Here is a 13159-nt window from a genome sequence, read left to right on the forward strand (position 1 = left end):
CCCAGAACAGGATCAGGCGACTGTTTCCCCAGAACAGGATCAGGCGACTGTTTCCCCAGAACAGGATCAGGCGACTGTTTCCCCAGAACAGGATCAGGCGACTGTTTCCCCAGAACAGGATCAGGCGACTGTTTCCCCAGAACAGGATCAGGCGACTGTTTCCCCAGAACAGGATCAGGCGACTGTTTCCCCAGAACAGGATCAGGCGACTGTTTCCCCAGAACAGGATCAGGCGACTGTTTCCCCAGAACAGGATCAGGCGACTGTTTCCCCAGAACAGGATCAGGCGACTGTTTCCCCAGAACAGGATCAGGCGACTGTTTCCCCAGAACAGGATCAGGCGACTGTTTCCCCAGAACAGGATCAGGCGACTGTTTCCCCAGAACAGGATCAGGCGACTGTTTCCCCAGAACAGGATCAGGCGACTGTTTCCCCAGAACAGGATCAGGCGACTGTTTCCCCAGAACAGGATCAGGTGACTGTTTCCCCAGAACAGGATCAGGTGACTGTTTCCCCAGAACAGGATCAGGTGACTGTTTCCCCAGAACAGGATCAGGTGACTGTTTCCCCAGAACAGGATCAGGTGACTGTTTCCCCAGAACAGGATCAGGTGACTGTTTCCCCAGAACAGGATCAGGTGACTGTTTCCCCAGAACAGGATCAGGTGACTGTTTCCCTGAGAATGAGATCTCCCTGTCATACAGTATCCAGCCTGTCACCAGGGAAGGCATACACCCCCATTATGACAGGAATAAGTGCAGAGAATCCCTTTAAGGCTTGTAATGCTCCAAATGTATGGCTGTAGATCTCAAGACCATACCACCAGCTAATCTGGGACTACTGAGCTCAACATCTACACCAAACCCACATCAGTGAGCAGTGCCCGGTCCCAGCACGCTGTCCACATCACAAGCCTGCCACTTTCCCCTTCAGCACTACCCCAGCAACAGCACTGCCCAAAAACACTGCACCCAGCAGCCTCCACGTGTCTCCAGCTGTCTTCCGGGAAACCATCTGAGCGTAAACTACAACTTCCGGCAGCCACCGCGGGGCGCGCGCATGCGCCGTCTGGGCCCCGAGGCCCCGGAGCGCAGTGGGACGTGTAGTTCCGAGCCGCGCACTTTCGTTGTGTGGGAGGGCTCTCGCGCACTACGTTTCCCGGCATCCCCAGCGCTCTCCCGTGTCGGAGGCCACAGCTCTGGCTAATGATCCCTAGCAGTGTCTAGTCACGTGTGGCTTCCGCTGATCTGTTTTCCTGGGCACAGTGAGGTCTCCCCCTTCCTGCAGTTCCCCCTCACTCGGGTTGTTTTGTCCCCTGCGCCTTCGTTTCTTTTTTTTTTTTTTTAGTTTTCTTTTTTTTGTTTTGTTTATTAGTTTCTACTTCGCCCTCACCACGGATCTGCCCCTCCACCCCGTCTGATCTGCCCGGGTCACGGCTTCCTCCTTGCGGGTATATGAAAGCATGAGCGATAACGATGACATCGAGGTTGAAAGCGACGTGAGTGCACATCCGATTTCCGTCTAAGATGGGGGAGAGACTCTCCCCTCGTCTCCCCCCACATTATGTGGTGTGTTCCCCTTTAAGGCCACAAAGGTGGTCGGCTTGTGGCCCAGCTGGATCCCAGAGAGGGGGGGGGGGGTCCCTTTAAATTCTGATGCTGGGGGATCTGAGTAGTCCCTATTAGGAAGGAAAGGCTGTGTTATGATCTAATATTATAGACGTAAGGAGAAAATCCTCTAAATATGCGGTCTGACCGGTCTGGCGTGCGGATCGGTCACCGGTGAGTCGTGACGGCGAATGTGATGAGCGTTCGGCGCTCGTATATATATTTAAAATAATTGGATGGATTGTTAGTTTTTAGGCATGGGGTTACATAGCGATCTTGGCAGTGCAGCCATAGAAATGAACGCGGTCGTAACGCGGCGCGCCCCAAAAATCTAGAAGGGTCTTTTTTTTTGGGTTTGTTTTCGACCCCTCTGATCTCTATGGCTGCACTGCGAACATTTATTATGAGATAATCGCATTGGTCGTCGACTGCCATGATGAAATAATTGGCGCACTCTGGTTTATCGCATAGAGAATCGCCCACCCTGGCCTATGGGGTAGACGCACCATTCTCACTGGCGGGTCGACGTGGTCGGACTACCTCCGCTTCTTTCATTGTAAGGCCTCATGCACACGAACGTTTTTCGGGTGCGGACCCATTCACTTCAATGGGGCCGCAAAAGAGGCGGACAGCACTCCGCGTGTGCTTTCCGCATCCGTTGCTCCGTTCCGTGGGGCCCCCCCAAAAAAATATGTAACCTGTCCTATTCTTGTTCCGGTTTGCCGATAATAATAGGCGGTTATTAGTGTTGAGCGAACTTGTGTTTTAAGTTCGGCGTCTAAGGTTCGGCTTATGGAGGAAAAGCGTTATGGTCCGTGGTAACGCGATGTTTCGATGATGCCGAACTTAAAACACAAGTTCGTTCAACACTAGCGGTTATATTAATGGCTGTCCGTGCCGTTCCGCAAATTGCAGAACGCACACGGACGCCATCAGTGTTTTGCGGATCCGCAAAACGCACAACGGTCGTGTGCATGAGGCCTCTGAGGCATGTATTAATATCATTTTGTATATTTCTTTCCGAAATATAGTATAACTTAATTTTTTTCATGTTTCATGTACGTCGCTATATAGAAACTTCTGGTAAGTGATATGGCGCCCACCGTACCAACCAGGGGCATGATGTCATCTGGCGGTGTCATAGACAGATGGCATCACTTTCTGTATGGATGGGCGCCATCCAGACATGGCGGGTCATAGTGTGCTCTATAGTACTGCCATATCCTACGCTAGAGACTGTAGCGCCATCGTATGCAGGTGCCTTGCCATAGTATTGGGCACCAAGTATGAAGATGATGGGGCACGTGTGGGGTGCCCCGGCTGTCAGTCGTGACGGGTGACTCTCCGGCCTGCACACATATGAGCTCTACCTCAGGGCTTAGCAACCTCCGGTGTGTTAGCTGTTAAACTACAACTCCCAGCATGCTCCATTCACTTCTTTGGAAGTTTTGAGAACAGCTGAGCTAGTGTGCATGCTGGGAATTGTAGTTTGGAGTGTTGAGCGCTGCTGGACGTGCTCTTTTAAGGGGGTTATTAGCAATTACCATGTACCCACAGGATATGTGATAGATATGATTGTTGGGACCCCCACCAGTCACTAAAATGGAGGTCTACTGCCCGGCCCCCATTCCTCCTCACTTCACAATCGGTGGTCACACATGCTCGCTGTGTTTCCATTCAAAGCCTGTAGGACTGACGGCGATAGACAGCACTGACCCTTGTACCCAGCTATCAGTCCTGTACGCTTTGAACGGAGTGGGCCCTGCATTATGGAATGGGGGGTCTCGAAACCGTGGGGGTCCCAGTGATCAAGCATGAATTTGCAGGCGTTTAGAAAAAAAACCCCATCAGAATAAGGCCTCGTGCACACGACAGTATTTTTTCACGGTCCGCAAAACGGGGTTCCGTGATCCGTGTCCGTTTTTGTTTCCGTGTGTCTTCCTTGATTTTTGGAGGATCATCAGACATGAAGGAAATAGACAAAAAATCTAAGTCAAGTTTGCCTTGCAAATGATAGAAAAAAAAAACGGACACGGAAGACAATCTTGTGTGCCTCCGTGTTTTTTCACTGACCCATTGACTTGAATGGGTCCGCGAACCGTTGTCCGTGAAAAAAAATAGGACAGGTCTTATTTTTTTCACGGACTGGAAACACGGACGCGGATGACAAACGGTGCATTTTCCGAATTTTCCACTGACCCATTGAAAGTCAATGGGTCCGCAGAAAATCACGGAACAACGAACACGGGACACAACCACGGTCGTGTGCATGAGGCCTAAGTGCAAGAGTTTAGGGGTTTATCAAAACTGGTGTAAAGTAGAACTGGCTCTGTTGCCCCTAGCAACCAATCAGGTTCCACCTTTCATTTTTCAGAGCTCCTTTGGAAAATGAAAGGTGGAATCTGATTGGTTGCTAGGGGCAACTGAGCCAGTTTTTCCTTGGAATATTTTTTTTTCAGGTGGTTTCATATCACTTTCTTTATAGGGGAGAAACATTATGAAGAAAGCGCTAGTGAGCAAACGCGCTATGCGCCAAAAACACCACAAAAATTGTTGGTGGGATATGTACAGTAAATTATAAAAATACACATGGCTTTAGGCTACTTTCACACTTGCGGCAGGACGGATCCGGCAGGCTGGTCTCCCTGTCGGATCCGTCCTTCTGCTGTTTCACCGGACCGCCGCTCCGTCCCCATTGACTATAATGGGGACGGGGCGGAGCTCCGGCGCAGTACGGCAGTTCGCGGTCATAGACCGCCGGACTAAAAAGTCGGACATGTAGGACTTTTAGTCCGGCGGCCTTTCGCCGTGTACTGCTGTACTGGTTTTATTGACACTAGATAAGACAGCTGTGTGTGTGTGTGTGTGTATGTGTGTGTATATATATATATATATCATACAAACATAATCGAAACCCCTATATAATCCATAGGTAATATCCTAGAAGTAATAATGCTTGTTTCCCTGATTAATAGTCTTTTGTTATATATATATATATATATATATATATATTGGGGTAGTGTCTTATTGTTGTATTTTGTTCTTTGTATGTTAATACTTATAGGTATTAGGGTTTCCAATATGTTTGTGTGATTTTATGTTTTTTATTTTTAGCTTGTTTCCCTATGAGATTTGTCAATAAATCCATGTTTGTAATATATAGGGTCCTGTGCCTTGAGGTAATATTTGACTTTTATATTGATTATTATATTGCTAGGATATGTCAGATAGGTGGGGGTCCCATCTGCTCACACAGTTCAGGAGAGCGCATACATTATTGTGGGAGCGTTGAAAATAGCTGAGCAGCGTGCTAATCTATTTTCGGAAGTCACATAGAAACAAATGGAGAGCACACCACACAAGCACGACCACCGCTCTATTCACTTCAGTGCAAATGCAGAAAATAGCCGAACCACCACTCGGCAGTTTTCAGCACTCCCATAGAAATGAATGGAGGGCGGCAGCGCATGCGTCGGGAGTAGTGTTGATCGAGTACCAAAGTGCTCAGGTGCTTGGGTTGAACACCTTGGGATGCTCGGGTGCTCGAGTACAAGACTTTGGGGTGCTTGTAGGTGAGGGCCTGCTGGTGAGCTGACCCTGTAAAACATTATGGTTGAGGGCCTGCAGGTGAGCTGGCCCTCTAAAACATTATGGTTGAGGGCCTGCTGGTGAGCTGGCCCTCTAAAACATTATGGTTGAGGGCCTGCTGGTGAGCTGGCCCTCTAAAACATTATGGTTGAGGGCCTGCTGGTGAGCTGGCCCTCTAAAACATTATGGTTGAGGGCCTGCTGGTGAGCTGGCCCTCTAAAACATTATGGTTGAGGGCCTGCTGGTGAGCTGGCCCTCTAAAACATTATGGTTGAGGGCCTGCTGGTGAGCTGGCCCTCTAAAACATTATGGTTGAGGGCCTGCTGGTGAGCTGGCCCTCTAAAACATTATGGTTGAGGGCCTGCTGGTGAGCTGGCCCTCTAAAACATTATGGTTGAGGGCCTGCTGGTGAGCTGGCCCTCTACAACAGGCATGGCCAACCTGCGGCACTCCAGCTGTTGTAAAACTACAACTCCCACCATGCCCTGCTGTAGGCTGATAGCTGTAGACTGTCCGGGCATGATGGGAGTTGTAGTTTTGCAACAGCTGGAGAGCCTCAGGTTGGCCATCCCTGCTCTACAACATTAGTGAGGGCTGACTAATAAGCATGTTGATGTGATGGAAGAGGAGGTCGGAGGAGGACGAGAAAAGGAAGATTGAACCATCTGCCCTTTTGTGGTGGAAGGGGTGCATGGGAATGCAGTGTATTCAGTACATTATGAAAAAACACATGTAAAGTCCCTTTATGTTCATCCGCTTTCCTCTGGTGGAGTAGAGAAGTCAGGGGCAATCCAGGCCTTGTTCATTTTTATAAGAGTCACCTGTCAGCATTTTCAGTTGACAGGCGGATACGCTCATCAGTTATTATGCTCCAGCAGCACTAAATACCGCTCGGACAAAACGCTGGCGGCAGGGCAGGCCAGCACCCCCAAAGCGTAGAGCACCAGTTCGTGCCACGTGTCCAGCTTGGACACCCAGTAGTTGTAAGGCATTGAGGACGCTGACACGGTCTGCTCTGTACTCCTTCACCATCTTCCAAAATGTTTCCCTCCTTGTGACACTAGGCCGCTCATCAGGGTGAGGGTGCTGGCGGGGTGTCATGAAACTGTCCCAGGCTTTGGAGAGTGTTGCCCTGCCTCTGTTGGAACTGCTGTGGGTTCCCTTCATCTCCCCTCCTCGGTTGCCCAAGAAACTACGTACTCTGCACCCAGTGTTGTCAGCTGGAAATTTTTGGAGCAATTTTTTCACAAGGATCTTCTGGTATTGCACCGTTTTGCTTGTCATCTCCACCAGAGAAATGAGAGATGAGAAATTCTCTTTGTAGCGGGGGGTCGAGAAGGGTGAACAACTAGTAATCGGTGTTGTCCAAAATGTGTAAAACACGCGGGTCAAGGTAAAGGCAGCCTAACATAAAGTCAGCCATGTGTGCCAGAGTACCAAAAGGCAAGACTTCGCTGTCGTCATCAGGAGGATGACTCTCAATCTCCTCTTCCTCCTCTTCTGCCCATCCACGCTAAACAGATGGGATTAAACTTTCATAGATACTACCCTCTGTAGCGGAGGCAACCGTCTCCTCCTCCTCCTCCTCCTCACCATCATCCAATTTGCGCTCAGAAGACGAACTGAGGGTGGTCTGGCTATCACCCTGTGTAATGTCTTCCCGGATTTCCACCTCTTCCACATGCAAAGCGCCGGCCTTAATTGTGAGCAGCGAGCGTTTGAGTAGACACAGAAGTGGGATGGTTACGCTGATAATAGCGCTATCGCCGCTCACCATCTGTGTTGATTCCTCAAAGTTTCTTAAAGCCTCACAGAGGTCAGACATCCATGCCATTCCTCGCTTGTGAATAGCGGAAGCTGACTGGAAAGGCGACGACCATGTTGCAGCTGGTATCCCCCTTCTGCCCTCTGGTGCTCACAAAGCCTGGCCAACATGTGGAACGTCGAGTTTCAGCGTGTGCTCACAGCGCATAACAGTCGGTGAGCTGGCAATTGTAAGCGCTGCTGCACCGTTGACAGACCGTCAGAAGCTGTCGATGACTTGCGGAAATGGGCACACACGTGGTGCAACTTCACCAGTAGATCAGGGTAGGTTTTGAGAAACTGCTGAACCACTAAGTTGAAGACATGGGCTAGGCATGGGATTTGTGTCAGCTCTCAGAGCTCCAAAGCCGCCACCAAGTTACGACCATTATCGGACACAACCATGCCTGGTTCTAGGTGGAGTGGCGAGAGCCACAGCTCAGTCTGGTCTCTTATCCCCTGCCACAGCTCTGCGGCGGTGTGCTGTTTGTCACCTAAGCAGATCAGCTTAAGCACGGCCTGTTGACGCGTCGCCACTGCAGTGTTACACTGCTTCCAGCTACCGACTGATAATTGACTGGTGATGCTAGAGAATAATTTTGAGGTGGAAGTGGAGGAGGTGGCGGCGGAGGAGAAGTGGAGGTTGGAGCCACTAATGTAGGTGGTGGCGGAAACCCTGATGGAATTAGGGCCCGCAATCCTTGGTGTCGGTAGCACCTGTGCCATCCCAGGGTACGACTCGCTCCCGGCCCCCACAACGTTCACCTAGTGTGCCGTCAGGGAAATGTAGCGCCCCTGTCCGAAAGCACTTGTCCATGTGTCAGTGGTTAAGTGGACCTTCCCAGTAACTGCGTTCGTCAGGGCACGGGTGATGTTATGGGACACATGCTGGTGTAAGGGGGGCACAGCACACCGTGAAAAATAGTGGCGGCTGGGGACTACGTAACGGGGGAAGGCCGCCGACATCAGGCTGCGGAAGGCCTCAGTGTCCACAGGCCTAAATGGCAACATTTCCAGGGCCAGTAATTTGGAAAGTTGCGCATTTAGTGCTATGGCCTGTGGGTGGCTGGCTGGGTATTTCCGCTTGCGTTCAAATGCTTGGGGTAAGGACGTTTGTACGCTATGCTGGGACACGGAGGTGGATGTGGTTGCTGATGGTGCTTGCAAAGGTCCAGGTGCAGGGCGGGAGGCATCCGGGCCTGCACCTTTGACAGGGGATTGGCCAGCACGTAACGCAGGGGAAGAGGAGGCAGTGGTGTGACCCGCACACACAGATTGTGGACCCAGGTGTTCGGCCTACCTATTATGGTGCTTTGATGACGTGGCGGATCATGCTAGTGGTGGTGAGGTTGCTAGTATTCACGCCCCTGCTCATTTTTGTATGGCACAGGTTGCAAATTACAGTTCTTGTCGTCCGCACTTTCCTCAAAAAAGCGCCTAGTCGGGAGCTTTGGCCTAGAGATAGGTGCGGGTCCAGATTAGATAACCCCCTAAAGACCTTTCACACCCCAGCAGAATGGCCTTTGGGCTATCTCCACATTGTTGTAGTACAGCACTGGTTTTGGATGAGGGAGCACATAGGACTGTTCGGGGCGCGACTTTACATAGCATGCCTTGAATTTACAGGTTTTTCTGTCAGATTTCATATAATCTTGCCCTGTTCCATCTCTTGTCGTATTTATGGCGCTATTCTCCCTTGATGCCTAAAATATGTCAGAAAACTCCATTAGATTAGAGATGATATGCGCCAGTGTGAACGAGACCTTGCATTCAATCATGATTAGATAACTGGCCTGGATGTTAGATATGGCCTCGTGAGACTTCATGATTTTAAGGGCTCATTCAGACGGCCGTATGCTATCCGCAGAAATGCGGATCCGTTTTTTTGCGGATTAAATGCTGACCCATTCACTTCTATGGGGCCCTTTTCTAGTCTAGGGTTCCGCAAAACAAATGAAATATGTCCTATACTTGTCCGTGAAAATCAGGACATGGGCCCCATTGAAGTCTATGGGTCCGCAAAAATACTGAATGCTATGCAAACAAACGGATAGCATTCAGTATTTTTGCAGACAGCATACGGCCGTCTGAATGAGCCCTAATAATAATCTGTATATGGATATCGCTGACATATTTTCCATGGCTGTGTGTACCGAGATGCCAAAAATGAACAAGCCCTTTATTTTCTTTCAGCTTCCTTTTGTGCGCTTTATATGGATTTGTGCATGTTGTCACCGAATCCGGTACATAATTTGAAAATGGCGCTATATCGACCAGTTGTACTCCATCTTTCTAATAGTACAGATTAGAAACCACCACGCAAATAAAACTATGACTAACTTGTGGTACGCTATTGTAATATGGGAAAATATGGGGTGTGGTAGTCAGTGGCCTTATTGCCATAGCAACCTATTAGTGATGAGCTTTCATTTTGTAAACTGACAGGAAAAAGTGAACCGTGGTCTCTGTGGCCGCAATGGCCGTCTGCTGAGCTTCACCTACAGTAAATACGGCCCAGAAGTGAAGGTGTTGCTCATGGCAACCAATGAGATTGCTGCTTTCACCTGTTAAGCTGCATTTGGGAAATGAGAGCTGGGTTCTGATTAGTTGCTAGGGGCGTCGCATCACATTTCTGTGCCGTAGTTTTCATAAGTGAGGCCTTGTCTGTCCACAGATTGACTGGAGGGAAATCCTGTATTTTATGTCTATATATACCATGCCTGCAGATAGGATTCACCCCCATTTAGAATTGGTTGGTCAACTTGAAAATGGCTGCCCCCGAGTGACCTGACAGAAATGGCGGGAGACTTGTTTCACAGCCCTGGAGTCAGACAAGTGTAATGGCTGCACTGAGTGTGTACAGCAGGAGTCAGCAACCTTTAGCTCTCCAGCTGTTGTGAAACTACAACTCCCAGCATGCTTCATTCATTTCTATGGGATTTCTGAGAAGGGCAGAGCAATAATGCATGCTGGGAGTTGTAGTTTCACAATAGCTGGAGTACCGCAACCCCTGGTAGAGACCCTTATGCGTGTAAAAACGCTTGATGACCTCCATTGTGAATCCGTTTTGCTACAGCCATATTATATCTGTGTTTTGTGTGGCACACGTGGCGTAAAAGCTGTAAAGTTGCACACGGAAAATCCGCCACATTTTTAGTAGCAGCGAGAATTTCACAAATGACCTCAACACGATTCTGACATTTTCACCCATGCCAAGGGTGAAATCCGTGGCCAACCCGCAGAATTTCCGCGACAGAATCTGCATCTTTTGGTTACTGCGGATTTTTCGGTGTCTATAATCCGCAGGGGACTCATCACACATGGCCGTACTATAGAGGGCATGTTCACATCTGCATTGGGGGGCCTGAATGGACATAAAACAGACCCCATTATAGTCAGTGGGGTCTGTTCTGTTCCATTGATTTCAGTTATGTGCCAATTCCGGCACTTCCGTTATTTTCATCGTTCTCCTCCTCTAACAGAGCAGAACAACAGAAATAACTAGCGGTGCGGAGAACGTTTAAAGGGGTTATCCCATGATTAATGTAAAAAATATAAAAATCCTTTATCATATAGTACCAGCTTGTACCTTCCTTGGATCCCGAGATCTCCCCATTCATTGCCCTCCTAGATTTATATCAAGGGGAGTGTCCTTCCTGCAGCAGCTAATCGGGGGTGTCCTTCCTGCAGCAGCGCTCTCTATCATAGCTCAGGGGGGCAGTTGAAGGATAAAACTGAGCATGTGCGGCCATCTTGGAGTGTTGGACAAAGAAATAAGGAATAGAACAAACAGCAGGTGGCGCTATACAGATACGTTTTATTGAATTACTCAGTGGCTATGCTAAATGTTTAATTACATGCAATTAGAAAAGTATTCCGATCCACGTGCTGGTTTGAAAACTGTAGAATGTTTTTCGGGAGTCAACCCCTTTAATGGTAATTTCACAAGCAAAATCCAGGTGTTTTATGTGCATTGTCCTGCCGATTAACCGTGGATTTCGCCCATACTGCATTGAAGGTGCGACATTTCAGAGACAGAACTTTCTGTACTGAAAAAATGTCCCCCATCCACATTAACGTGTGCAAATCCACAGACAAAATCAGCAGCAAATCGACACGTGAATTCACCCTAATGGCGTTTTGCTAGCGGTACACCATGCCTGCACCACGCCGGTTTCATACACTATTGAGACCACAATATATGGCGGCGTCTGTCCGGTATTAACACCTCATGGGTGACCGATACCATGCTTGCCAGGTTCCACCTAAATTACTATATTTAATTTAAAAAAAAATATTATGTTGAGAGTGTAAAAAAAAAACAAAAAAAAAACTAACGGAGGTCTCTATATGTATTTTTTTTTTCCCCTTTTTGTTTTAGGATGAATCTTCGAGATTTTACTGCTCGGTATGTGAATTCCCCCGTTCTCGTCTTTAAATTTAGTGTTTAGCTCTTGTTAAGGGTAAGTTCACACGCGGCAAATCCACTGCCGGATTTCAGTTATGGAAATTCAGCAGCAGGTTTCTCCGAAAACCGCCACTGCAATAAAAAGGCCAAAATGGGCTGGTTTTCAGGTGTCGTCACATACGGGATCGCAGCAGGTCTTCCGTTGCTTTCCACCTGCGCGTTTCAAAGTGTGAAAGCAAACTGATTTCCGTGCATTTAAAACCCACAGTGCAAGTCCATTTACAGCGCATTTTTATTTTTGCAGTGTGCGGATGACATTTTTAAAAATGTCATCCACCTGGCGTCTACTGTACACGGCAAAATTAATTTCTGTGGGTCCGGAAAAACAAAATCACCCATGTGGTCGTTCCGCAAATTATAGAACATATCCTATTCTTTTCCATATTGTGGACATAAATAGTAATGGAAGCGGGAAAAATGTGGATTGCCCGCGGGAGATGTCCGTATTTTGCGGGCCACCATATGGACCTGGTAAAATACATGAGACCTTACCGTGCTGCTGCTGCTGACTTATGTGCGGCAAATTCTCTGCTTTGTACAGTAGCAGCAGAGTGGATGCGATTTAAAGATATCTGACCCACATGCTGCCAAAATCCGCAGCATAAATTGATCTACAGTGCAGATTTTAAAGGGGTTGTCCGACCCGGAGGTCTCTCAGGCGGACCCCCCCAGAATAGCCGGACCTGCAACTCTCCTCATGTCAGCATCCGGTTTGACACAGGTTTATGTGGCTGCTGCAGCCAGTGGGAGACAAGTCATCTCTGGCTGCAGTGGCTACATAACCATATCAAACTGGATGTTGTAGTGAGGAGAGCTGCAGAGGGGGGAGAAAAGGAGCCGGAACCCAGAGGCGGGAATCGGATAAGTATGCCTTCCGCAGGTCCGGTCATGCTGAGGGTTCTGATGGACAGGCCAACCATCTTTAAAGGGGTTGTCCGCTTTTTTTATATTGACGACGTATCCTCAGGATAGGTCATCAATATTACGGTGCATATTGAGACGGTGCGTTTGCCACTCAGTTTGAATTTTTTCACAAAATGTTGTCGGATCCCATTTCCGATTTGGTGGGTTGGGAATGCAGCACATTGCAACGACTGCCATAGTATGATCCCTTGTGTGATTTACAGCAGCTCCGGCTCATATCTGTCCATAATAATCCGTTACATCTGTCACCCCACTAAACTCATATTTTTTTTTTTGGGGTACTTAGAATCCCTATACTGCGATATATCTATACATTATGTTATTAATCATTATGTTATTAATCATTTTCGTTCTGTAGATAAGGGAAAAAACGTACTTTTCTAATATGCTAATTAGTTTAGTGGGGTGACAGAAGCCCTTTAAGGCCAGCTAGGTGCTGCCAAAACCCAGACCGGCACTTCAAATCCAGTTTGGTGTTTGATCCCACCTGGCTGCAAATCAGCCCAGCAATACACGCTGGGAGGAACATACCTGTTCTCCCAGACCATACCGTTCACTGTGTCACTATATAACTATATATATATATTACTGCCAATAAGAAGAGTGAGGGGCGGGCTGAAAAAAAAAAAAAAAAAATATATATATATATATATATATATATATATATATATATATATATATATATATATATATTTTTTTTTTTTCAGTCCGCCCCTCACTCTTCTTATTGGCAGCAGCGGCACAGGGGGGATAGAGAGAGTGACTCCTT

General features: G+C 48.1%; 1 protein-coding gene across 4 annotated transcripts in view; it reads left to right on the plus strand.

Annotated features, from left to right (window-relative positions):
* The first annotated feature begins 1154 nt into the window (after window positions 1–1154).
* The window catches only part of MAX (MYC associated factor X), a 33211-nt gene continuing 21206 nt past the window's right edge, over window positions 1155–13159 (plus strand). Inside the window, exons 1-2 of one of the 4 annotated variants that reach the window (XM_044272314.1) lie at window positions 1155–1498; window positions 11380–11406. In XM_044272314.1, the coding sequence (XP_044128249.1) occupies window positions 1463–1498; window positions 11380–11406 (63 nt within the window). In that variant the 5' untranslated portion in view covers window positions 1155–1462. The remainder of the gene's footprint in view (window positions 1499–11379; window positions 11407–13159) is intronic. The other 3 variants (XM_044272315.1, XM_044272316.1, XM_044272318.1) reach the window with 3 other exon arrangements.

The sequence above is a fragment of the Bufo gargarizans genome, chromosome 11 (genome assembly GCF_014858855.1).
Source record: "Bufo gargarizans isolate SCDJY-AF-19 chromosome 11, ASM1485885v1, whole genome shotgun sequence".
Classification (NCBI taxonomy): domain Eukaryota; kingdom Metazoa; phylum Chordata; class Amphibia; order Anura; family Bufonidae; genus Bufo; species Bufo gargarizans.